The following is a 12,509-nucleotide window of genomic DNA, read 5'->3' on the forward strand; positions in this document are numbered from 1 at the left end:
CCCTAACCCAAACAACAGAGCTTCTAAAGTACAGTTTCTAAAGTACTACTTCAGCAATAAAATGGACTCAATTTATTATCCTCAAAAAAAGTTGTGCATTTATGAGGGAATGGTTTTATGGAGGGGACGGTTTGTACTTTAGGCAATATATAAAAGGGAAACGCCATAAGTACGGCATCAAACTGTACAGTTTGTGTGACCCCAATCGCCTAATACTTCGTTTTTTTATGTATTGCGGAGTTTTAGATGATTACGGTGGTAAGGGGCATGCAGCCAATGTTGTATTGAAGCTGATGCAAGGGAAACTCAATTGTGGCCACAGTTTATTTATGGATAACTATTATAATAGTTTTACTCTTGCCTCAAGCCTGCTCCGTAGGAATACATATCGCACTGGAACTCTTCGGCTGGACAGAAAATACATATCTCCTGAAATCAAATCGGCAACCCTGAAAAAGGGTGAAACCATCGCCCGCTACACCGAAAGTGTTGTCGCCAAATGGAAAGACAAACGCGTTGTCTCTTACATATCCACTGAGTTTGAAAATGTCATGGTGAATTCAATTAATCGAGGTGGTTTGGAGAGACTAAAACCACTACCAATTGTTCAATACAACCAAAAAGGCGTGGACCGCAGTGACCAAATGATGTCATATTATCCTTGCGAAAGGAAAACACTTGTCCACGTAATTCAGATGATGTTAGTGAATGCACACTATCTCTATAACGAAGTTCGCACATCAAGTGGAGAAAACAAAATGCCATTGTATGACTTCCGTCTGGAGGTTATTGACAAGCTACTCCCTGACGTTCCCGAGCCTCCTCAACCTCTGAAGCGCCGTAGCGTCCCCCATGTACCCTCACGGATTACAGAAAAAGTGGCTTGTGGAAAGAGAAGTAAACAAAAGAGGTGCAGAGTTTGCTATGCAAATGGCAGAAAGAAATACGTGATGTGGCAGTGTTTAAAATGTGATGGACACCTATTCTATGAAATAATTTTTCATTTAAGAATTGAAATTTACAATTTCTTAGTAGGAATTAGGAAGTTATTATCAGTCAAATTAAAAGGCCTGTTGTACTCTTATGAATAAAGATTCATTTAATCAAAAATCTACCCCATTTCTGTGTACTTTTATTTACACAGTTTTGTACAGAATAACATTTTCTATGAGTATTATTACAATTTTTGATCTGTTTCTTGGTGAAATAACTAAGTTATTGTTGTCTAAACATGAAAAAATGGGTTTTAACTAAATTTTTTGCATTTGACACAGGTTTTTTCAAAAACTACTTAACTTTCAGTTCTAGAACCTATTTTAGTAAATTTATTAGGTCAAGAACCATAAGAGACGATTAAACTTTTCCCTTAATCTACCTTACCACAATTTCAGGAAGACCTCATTTTACATTGTGAGCTGAAATTCAGACCAAATCTTTCGCTAGCTGTAACTATCCAACAAAGTATTTCTTAGCCCATGTTTATTTAAACTTTTTTCATTTTTTTTACATGGAGCTCCCACAGTTTCTGCATACCTTCGTAAATCACCCTGTATTATATAAAAAGATCACCCTTCCTAAACTATAATTTTATTTAGCTACCAAAATCATAATAAAAATGTTTAAAATTACTCATCCCAATGGGACTTAAAATCTACAAGATAAATATCTTTTTAAATAATAAATAAATCTAGCACATACCCATGTTTTCGTCCGCAATTCCTAAGCAAAATTTTGTGTATTTGATTAAATAGCTTCCACGATTTTAGTGCAATACTGACAAACTTCCTCAAGACCACCTACAAAGTAAGGACTGACATCATCAGGGACTTTTTCTTGAGGTTAAAGGATGACATGTCATTAAATTTGTTCCTTCACTCTGCAATTTCTGTTTTTCATTATTCCTGCGAGCGTCTTTTGTATTCCTTCCAAGACTCATAATTCAAAGTACAAAACTTATAAAGCAACTAAAGAAATGTATAAAGTGGCGAGACCAACAGCTACATTAAACTAACTTGAACATTTTAAAATAATCTGAATGTAAACTAACCTACAGCTGACACTGAATACAAACAAATCCAATTAGATTTTCATAAATTCTTTTAATATACAGATGATTTAACCCTTAAAGCGCTAATTCAAATTACTGTCAAACGCTAAGACATAAAAAAATATTTTTTAAATTTCCCAATGCTAATTTTTGTTTTATATTCCTTGGTATTACCCTTTATAAGAAAAAATAATAAACATGTAATATTACATATTTTTGAGAATTATATACGCATGAAAATATTTGAAATTTTCAATAAACTGCATTGCAGGATAATGTACATAGGAACACTATTTGGCAGATTATATTACATTTATACAGGTTATTTATAATGAGTAAATTGTAACTGAAGTTTCTGTATAATTAGTACATAAAAATAAATAAGTTCAGTATAAGATTTTGAAATGTAATAATATGAAATTCAACAAAAACTTATTTATACGATAGCCTACAAGGAAAATGAAACAAATATTGTACGTATAAACCTTATTTATTTAGAATTAATAAACTGGACTTCTATGGTGAAACTAGTATAAAATACAAAACAAATAATTGAAAAAAAAAATATTACACTTAATATACCAAAAATGCGCTCAAACTACGTTGTTCGTAGTAAAATGATAATAGTTGGAAAATCAGTTCACGTAAAATGAATGAATTCAAACTTTTCTTATTACACTATTAGAATAACAACGGACTGATTCAAAACACTTCGTTTAACAATATAACCAACACACACGTAGTTAAACAGCTGAATGAAACGAACGCGTCTGTAGGCGTATGCCGCGTCACAGGCCATACAAAAAATGGCGGCGATTGCTTTTAACCCGAGTAGATACCGTTAAAACATCCACCAACGGTGACAAAGCGTTTTGTCTAGTCCCGACAGTCGAAAGGAACATCGACCTGCTCTCTTACTGAAGTTTTAACAACTAATTCTTCGCCATTTCAAAAGTAAAGCTTTTGCGTTTGTAGACGTTATGCGTTTAAAGCATCGGCAGTTCCGCGTCTATAGGCATTAGCCGCGTTGGAAGGGTTAAATATTTCATTGTTTTACAGTAAAAAACAGCAAAGTAAACAATCAAATATACAGAAAAGTCATATTTGGTTTAAAAAATTATTATTCAAAATTAATTATCTTTTATAAACACACAGCTGATGTCACTGTACTGGGAACTGGAATCACCTAGTGTCAGTTGCCCTGTCTTTTGCTGGCCGTGATGTATCATGTTAATATTCGTATGCGATAGGCCTATCAAATGTTGTGTTTCTCAATATCATTTATTTATTCGTTGTGTTTTGTGCTGTATTTATAAATTATAAACTATGAAGACTCCAAATGGATAATCCTCGCTTTTAATATTTATTGATGCTAACGTCAAAAGGATGACTTACTAGAAGTTGAAATTATAGTAGTGTTATAACAACAGTTTGAATTGTATTATGAAGATTCATGTTATTGTTATTAGTTAAAAACACTAGATTTAGAAAACGTACAACAAGGCTAGAAAGATATAGAACAAACATATAGAAATTAGAAAATGTATATTATGAAATGAAGAAAAGGTCACTGTGTGTCTTGGGAAGCAGGCAGCCTAGAGACTTTTCAAAGTTTTTTGTATAATTTTACAAAATGTATGATTTTTTTATATTTCCACAAATGTGCAACAAATATATTTTCTAATGATGCTACAATTTAAAGCCAAACAAAATAAATATATTTACAAGATAATTATTGTTTCTCTTTTAAAGAATCAACTCATAGATGAAGAAATATTCTTGAAATAATAAGACCCTGGAGACTAACATTTTTACTTTATATGAATATAAAAGAGATATATATTGTTACCTATTTTTATTTTTATTTATAAAAGTATTTAGGATGGATTTTGTATTACAAGTTTGTGAGTTTGGGAAGTGCACAAAAATTATACATTACAACCATAAAATAAGTTTACAACTATGTAGCTAACTGAAATTAACTAGAAATAGTATATACTCAGGTGTAAGTAAGCTATATTTATGTAATAAAGCATATGTGAGTTGTAAAGATTTTAAGTAAAATATAGAGTGATCTTAGCATTTTGGTTTCAAGTCATTATCAGACTAAAGAACATGATGACTATATACGAACCAACGCCTGTTGTTCCTTGCGCAGTTTGTCGGCTGGAGTATCTGTCCAGCTGGACCTGTTGCTCATGTCAGGGGCTTCCTTCATCCGAAATGACCGAGGCCCCAGACCGAGGTTGGAAGCCTTTTCTGGGGGCAGCTCCAACATCCACTCTTCTCGTTTTTTCACCTCCTTTGAAATGCCACCTTTCTGAAGAATACAAACGGACATATAAATATTTACATTAAAAAAAAAATACGTTTTTTTAAAACTATAATACTGGATGTGTCATACAGATGAAGCCAGTTATAAATAATCTAATGGAATCTCTCCCCTGTCTTACTTCAAAACATTGATGGGTATTTAATAGATATATCTAATAGAAATTATAATTTGGAATTTCTATTTCTAGATCTAACTAAATATTCAAAGAAAAGAAAACATTAAAATGCTTAATACAAATTTCTAGAATTGCATAATACGAGGTGTGGTTAGAAAATAACTGGATTAGTATTGGCGTAATAAGGTTGAATATTGTACAACCAGTCATGGGACTCTCTCTCCCATCCCTCTTCGTGTTTTGTCTAGCTCCTGTACTTATTACAACCGTTAGTGCCAGTTTATAAACAGTCAACTTTTAGTTTCTGGGTCAGAAAAATGTTGAGTATCCAGAAAAATCAAATTATGAACACCAAATTTCTTTTAAAACTTGGAAAGTCTGCAAGTAAAACATTAAAACATTTGTAATGTTACAAAAAGAGTACAGGGACAAATGATTATCACAAACAGAGTGTTTGAGTGGTTTCTTCTATAGCCGCAAAGACACGAGTGAAGGCACACACAGTGGCAGTTAGTTCAAAAACTGATGCTAAAGTTAATAAAATCGGTAAATTTGTTCGACTACATTACCAATAATTATTCAGAATTACTGGTAAATACCGGCCGTATGATATTCAGCCTTCTAGCGATTGTTTTGTTGTCCCCCCAATTACTCTTTTGTCACACCTCATATAGTGCTTCTTCTGTATTCCAACACTTAAATCTTCCAGGCCCTGAAACTCCACTCAGACAGACAAGTCACAAATAAATACTAAAACACACACACACACACATTATTTATTCCTTATATATATATATATATATATATATATATATATATATATATATATATATATATATATATATATATATATACACAGGGTGTATATTATGTCTGGAAACACCCAAATATATCCTTTAATAATTTTAAATATAAATTTGAAACCTCTTACAATCGTGATAGAGATTGGCATCTACTTTTTGGAACAATGTTTTGTTATGTCACACCAACGGGGGGACGTCCTGCCGAGGGTATCGTGAATATTCTTAATGGAAGCCTATACCTTGTGATACATAATTTTAAAGGTAATAGCTTACTGAATTGAATGCCACAAACCGCATCTCAAAGGAATTATTCTATCAGAAAATAGAGCATTTTTAGTATTGAAAATTTACTGATGTTCAACAATGTAATTTTAACATGGTTCTTGCCACACAAAATGTGTTACAAACTAATTTTTTTAGCATTTTTTAAATGTTCAATTAAAATAAAGTAAACAATTTATTTTTAAGCTGGTTTCATTAGTACAAATTTACCAGTTTTTATTACAATGAATAAAACTTATGATCACTTTCTCTGATTACTTATGAATCTGTACTTGGTGTTTTCCAGTCAGCAGGAAGGTTTTAAAGAGACAAAGGTCACTAGCCTATGAGAAACATTATTGTGTTATTAATCACATCTGGTCTACAGGTTTTCAGTTTGTTGAGCATGGAGCTTTCACTAGACAGGTCTAAGCTTGGGAATTACAAATGGACAAAGGTCATATCATTCCTGTTGAGTGTCTCTGAAGCATTGCTGTCAACAAGTTTATCTAATTACAGTAGTTCAGTTTTTATTTGGCATTTTTAATGGAATTGTCTGAAAGAGAAACGAATTACTCTGTTGATGATGCGAGGATATGGCGATCGTCAAAGATCTTATCGGGAAGTTTGTAATTTGTTTTAATGACACTTTCCCAGAAAGGAATCCCATAAGTGTTTCAACAACAATATCAAAAACTATTGAGCTTTTGAAATGACAGGAGTGTACGTAATCGGCCAAAGTCGGGTAGATACAATCTGCAACAGATGAAGAACATGCACTAGATGTTTTGCAAACATTTATTGAAGACCCACATACATCGCTCAGAAAAGCTGCACAGCAACATGATATGCACCCTATGTCTATGAGTAAGATTTTGAAAATTAATAAATACAAACAATTTAAAGTTCATTTAGTGTCCAACAGTTAAGTGAGGATGATTACGACAGAAGAGTTGAGTTTTGTGAACTTGTGATGCCGCAAATGTGATGACAATAGAGATTTTCTGACCAACATACTATTTTCTGATGAGGCAACTTTTTTCCTAAATGGCAATGTTAACAGGCACAATTGCCGTTATTGGGCTAGTGAAAACCCACATTGGATTACTGAGTCCATTCACAGCAACCACAAAAACTGAACGTATGGTGTGGAATTTTAGGTAACAAAATTGTTGGACCCTTTTTCATCAATGGAAATTTAAATGCCGAACTTTACTACAATATGCTCCAAAATGAAATAATCCCAGCTATTCAAAATTGCAATCAGGAGAATACTTTGATAATGTATGGTTTCAGCAGGATGGTGCTCCACCCCATTATGGGAGACAGGTAAGAGAGTATTTGGATTTAAGGTTTCCTCATAAATGGATTGGCCGAAGAGGAGAAATCGAATGGCCTCCAAGATCTCCGGATTTGTCACCAATCGATTATTTCCTATGGGGTCATTTAAAATCCAATGTTTATAGAAGAAAGCCTCATAATTTGGAAGACCTAAGAAACAGGATTTATAGAGGAGATTGCTTTGATAACTGAAGAAATGTTAGGCAACTCTGTCGAATCATTTTTACACAAGATTGGCTCATTGTCAAACCGTAGAAGGAACACAGTTCGAACAATTGCTTTGACACCAAATGCAGGTAAAACGTTTGTTGTAAGACTTTTCTAACAGCATACATTATTTTTTTATTTGTAATAAGAAATCAATAACATAAGTATTTCCATAATTGTACTGTAATAAAAACTGGCAAATTTGTGCTAATAGAACCAGCTTAAAAATAAATTGTTTATTTTATTTAATTGAACATTTAAAAAAAATGCTAAAAAAATTAGTGTAACACATTTTGTGGCAAGAACCATGTTAAAATTACATTGTTGAACATCAGTAAATTTTCAATACTAAAAATGCTCTATTTTCTGATAGAATAATTCCTTTGAGATGCGGTTTGTGGCATTCAATTCAGTAAGCTATTACCTTTAAAATTATGTATCACAAGGTATAGGCTTCCATTAAGAATATTCACGATACCCTCGGCAGGACGTCCCCCGTTGGTGTGACATAACAAAACATTGTTCCAAAAAGTAGATGCCCAATCTCTATCATGATTGTAAGAGGTTTCACAAATTTATATTTAAATTATTAAAGGATATATTTGGGTGTTTTCCAGACATAATATACACCCTGTATATATATATATATACACAAACACACACACACACACACACGAGTTAAATCTTTATTCTACATAAACATATCTCTTAACATACTACTTTTCTACACATATAGTGGAAGGGAATTGGTTTTTAATATTTTTTTGTCTAACATCGAATTTGATATTTTATCACCAAGTCTGCAACATCTAATTAGTTTTGGAATGATTAATAGTAATCTGTGATTTAATTTAAGTATTAAAAATAGATAATATTCAAGTGAAGTTAAATACTTTTTAATGTTAATGCAATAAAGTACAGCATTTTCTTCACTACTTACTAACAGAAAAATTATTCTAATTACTCAATTGTATCATTGGCATTTGTCTATTTATATCTTTCAGTGGAGATTTTATTACATTAAATTAGTACTAAGTCAGTAAATACATACCTCTTCATCAAGTTTTCTTTTAATGTGTATGGCTCGCATGTCTAGAAGGTATTGTGCTTTTGTCATTTTACCCTCTACCTGAGGACCAACCATGTCATCATCATCTTCTGAATCTTCTTGAGCAGTTTCTCCTAGTTCACTTGCCATTTCTGGAGGAAGAGCAGGTCCTTGAATAGCATCTCTCACATGACTAGGGGGCAGAGCAGGACCATAAGAATCTGAGTCTTGTTTTGGAGGCAAAGTTGGCCCATACGTTTCTGGCTTTGACTCAGGTGGTATTGTAGGTCCAAATAAATCTTTTTCTGAAGATTCTACATGGTCATCTTTAGTCAGATTATCTATACTGCAGGAGTCATCGGAGTTGTTAACTACAAATGGTTGTGCAGAGTGAATCTCATTCTCTTTTTCAATAACTGTTGCTACTGTATCACTCACATTATTGACTTTGTTATCAAAAATCAACGATGATACAGCTTTACTTTTGAAAGAATTATTAAATTTGCTTGATCCATTGTTTGAAATGTCATTACTATTATTCAATTGGGGTGGTAGTGCAGGACCTACAGTAGTATCTGTTGGGTTACTAGATAATGACTGACTCCGTTTCAATTTCATTTTGTTTTAAATGAGGAGGTAAAACAGGACCTATTTCAATTGAGTTTTCTGAGTTGATTCGTTTTGATTCCACTTTCTTGTCAAAGTTTTTTAGTAGAGAAGATAAATTATTCTTACGCGTTTTTGGTGCCTCAAATTTGTCTGTGTTGTTGGCATCTGCATATTTTTTTGTTTTAACTAATGGTTCACTATCTATAGATCTACTGGATCCCGAATAAGACCTTTTGTTACTATCCCTATGGTCATGTCTGTTTTTAGATTCATTTTTGTAATAAGTTGAGGAAACTATATCTCTATGTCTACTAGTTTTCTTTGGAGACCTTTCTCTGTACCTCCTACTATATTTATCATCGTACTTAGAATAATCATCTCTGACATTTTGCGCATTCTTTTCTTGAAATCTCTCTGACTTGAATTTATCATGTCTAATACTGCTTTCTTCATCACTTTCAGAAGAATTATCTGTTCTACGCGCCGTGGTCCCATTTTGCTTAAAAGCTGAAAACATTAAAAATAAATGTCAGTTTAAGTCACTTAGTAAAGACACTTAGGCTACATTACTTCCTTACATTTTTTTGTTCTGGATTTTGTTGTTGGACAAGAAGCAAAGGAAAGCTCTTATTTCATATAGTCCTATAAGGAACCTACTTCTGGAATGGAAGAATATTCAGGATGGATAAAAGTGGGGATTGGAGTTACCTCCCGTTAAGATCCTGTGAGAGGGAATATAGAGCTCTATAAGTATCATGTTGCCTTGAAGAAGAGGAGGTTTTCCCTGTCTCAACCTATATCAGTAAAGCAAGCATTGGTTGGTAATCCCTCACATTTAGGATTGCAAAAGCCTATTTAGACTAAGGGAGCCCAACCCTCCAATAATCATCCTCTGTAAAACAGACCAATCAATCAACGCTTCACCTCAAAATTTTAACAATTGCAGTCAATGATTTGTCTGGACATCTAATTCAGTTGTCAAGATGTAAGTGATACATTTAGGTTTTTACTGTATTCAGTGTAGGTTCTAATGGCAAGTATAAACCAGCCAGAAGTAACCTTTGTAACATTTAGAAGATGACAAACTAAGCTCAACCATTAATTGGTTTGTAAATTATACACAAGTAAAGAGCTCTAATGGGCAAACAAAAAATTGAAACATAAAGATAATTTATTTAGAGGTCAAGAAAGATCACTAATCCTTTGAACACCAGCACTGAAGGATGCTACCCAATCCCTAACTACCAGAGCCCAAGAGGCTGGTACTACCCAAAAAGTACATATGTGTTATTTGTTTCAAACCATGGGTACAACTCTGAAACAATAGATAGGCCTACTTTCAAAATTGAGAATTATGAATTGACAGCAACTTTTAATTGAATGCAAAACTCTTGGGAGGGTGTGGTAATATTTGTAAAACAATATATTAGATAAAAATCTTTAAAAAATAAACTATGCCTCAGATTTAGATTTTGAGGGAGACTGTATAGGTCTCCAAGTGGATGTTGTAATGCTTTTTTGATGAACTTAATTTTCTATGAAATTTTTCATCCTTATATTTATTTTGATTCGGAACTTTATATATTATGTTAATGTTATGGACCACACCAACTCCAAAACCCAGCAGCTTCGCAATATTCTTTATCGTTATCATGTAAATTGGACAGTGAACGTACCAACTAGAGTAACCGCATCATTGAGCACAGACATGAACAACATAATAACAAACATTCCAAACACTTCAGTCTGTAAGTTTAACTAAGCCATCTCTGATCACTTTGTGCAGGTAATTTTTAATGGATGTACACTGGAACCCGTACCACTTTCCATTAAATTGAGAAGGACTTTTAAGCTAACAAATATTGGAACAGCTCAACAGATATCTAAAAGCTAAAAAATGGGACTTTTTGATTAAATGTAAATCTCCGACTAACCAGTTTAAAATGTTTAATGACAGTTTGACATTTTATTTGGACATTTCTTGTCTTTTCAAAAGAGATAAAAAGAATATGTACACAAACTTACATTTCAATTATTAAATAACAAAATTAATTGCAATTTCCACCCCCTAAAACCATATATATCTATATATTTTTGTTTAGAAAGATGAGGAGAATACATTAATAACATTGAAATTTTGATTAGATATTCAGGCTGTTAACCCCACTGATACCAGTACAAGGAATTTTAGAGGTCAGAGTAGGACTACAAACTGCATATGAGGTGAATTTAAAAGTTATTCAGTACTTTTTGCTCGTTTTGGTAACAGTTTATACCTCTATAGTGAAGTTATAGGATAGTTTGTTGTTTTGGGACTTTCTGACTAAACAAAGGCCACCGATAATAAACGGGATTTAGCAACTTTGATTGGACAGTTACACAATAAATACTAACGGTTAGGTTAGGTTAGTAAACCTGAATCGCCTAACCATATCAGCCGCAGCGTGCTTTGAATATGTGATCTCCGTTTAATCAGATAGAACCGTTGTTATTTATTCTATACTTTCAGTCTTTTTTGCAAATACGCATCTTACCGGCAAAATCTCGTTATTAAATTATTTGTCTAATTTCTGATTGGTTAGGTTTTGATGCGTACGTATCAGATTTCAAAATAAGAACATTAGAAGTGCAGGATTCTGCCAAAGGCCAAAGGCAACTCTGTTATTATTTAGGCTTCCTCCCCCTTTATAGCCTATGTCTTGTACTAGCTACTCTTCTATTCCTTTACGTATTTTAAATTAAAATTTTGACAAATAGTCCAGTGTGAAGTGGCTAAAATGAACAATTACCAAATTTACAACTAATCTCTTGTTATTGATTATTTAAACTCTAGAAACTGATATTTGTTACTGTAGGCTTACCTGATCCTTATGTATAGTAGTAGTTCAGATGATTAGCCAACAGTTTTAAACAGTAAATTTCATCAAAGGTTTACTCTCTCAGTAATTTTTACTGTAACAAAATGTAAGAGTTTATACATAATATATTCATATTTGTGCATTTGAGAGACCATTGAATAAATTGACTAACTATTTGAGTGACCCAAAAACATTTTTATAAAACTTAGAAACAGAAATTTAATGACTTTCGACCTTGTGATAAGTTTTAATGAAATAAAACACGGTTATAAATTAACGTAAAACACATACTATCTCGTTCAGTATAAATTGTAACAATAAAATACACTAACCTAACATATAACAGTAACACTAACAAAATGTTATATTTATTTTTGTTTGTTTGTTCTATTGCACTTTCTTCTTCTTCTACTTATTTCTTGATTACATTTAAAGGCCTTTGAGAAATGTAAGAAACATAATATTTTAGAGAGCTTATTGAAAAATAGGAAACACCGATGAATTTACAAACCAACTCCCACTTTTGTTGATTAATTGTTTTTATTATATTAGGTACTTTTGTAAAAATGTGTGTCTAATCCGTGTTTGATCCAAACACATTAATAATTAAATACATCAATATAATAAAATTAATAATTTTCAGATCAGCTGTTTGTCTAATGTTAATTATTATCTGAGTTCAACAATGGATTTACAATGTAATAGTTTAACGTATTTGGTTATTTGCTCTGTGAATTACATCTATATATATAAAAGAAAGTCGTGTTAGTTACACTATTTATAAGTCAAGAACGGCTGATCCGATTTGGCTGAAAATTGGTAGGGAGGTAGCTAAGAACTGGGAGAAACACATAGGATACTTTTTATCCCGTTCCCGATTCAGGA

The 12,509-nt window shown here is 32.5% G+C and overlaps 1 protein-coding gene across 1 annotated transcript; it reads right to left on the minus strand.

Moving 5' to 3' along the window:
* Window positions 1-4,181: 4,181 nt before the first annotated feature.
* LOC124373983 (GPALPP motifs-containing protein 1-like) lies at window positions 4,182-11,950 on the minus strand (the record flags this gene model as incomplete). Its single annotated transcript, XM_046832289.1, is given in 3 exon segments — window positions 4,182-4,367; window positions 8,161-9,273; window positions 11,628-11,950. Coding segments are annotated over 2 exon segments (801 nt in total), but the record flags the coding sequence as incomplete, so codon positions are not given.
* Between the last annotated feature and the right edge of the window lie 559 nt (window positions 11,951-12,509).

This window comes from Homalodisca vitripennis, unplaced genomic scaffold (assembly GCF_021130785.1).
Source record: "Homalodisca vitripennis isolate AUS2020 unplaced genomic scaffold, UT_GWSS_2.1 ScUCBcl_6839;HRSCAF=14236, whole genome shotgun sequence".
In the NCBI taxonomy this organism is placed as follows: Eukaryota; Metazoa; Arthropoda; class Insecta; order Hemiptera; family Cicadellidae; genus Homalodisca; species Homalodisca vitripennis.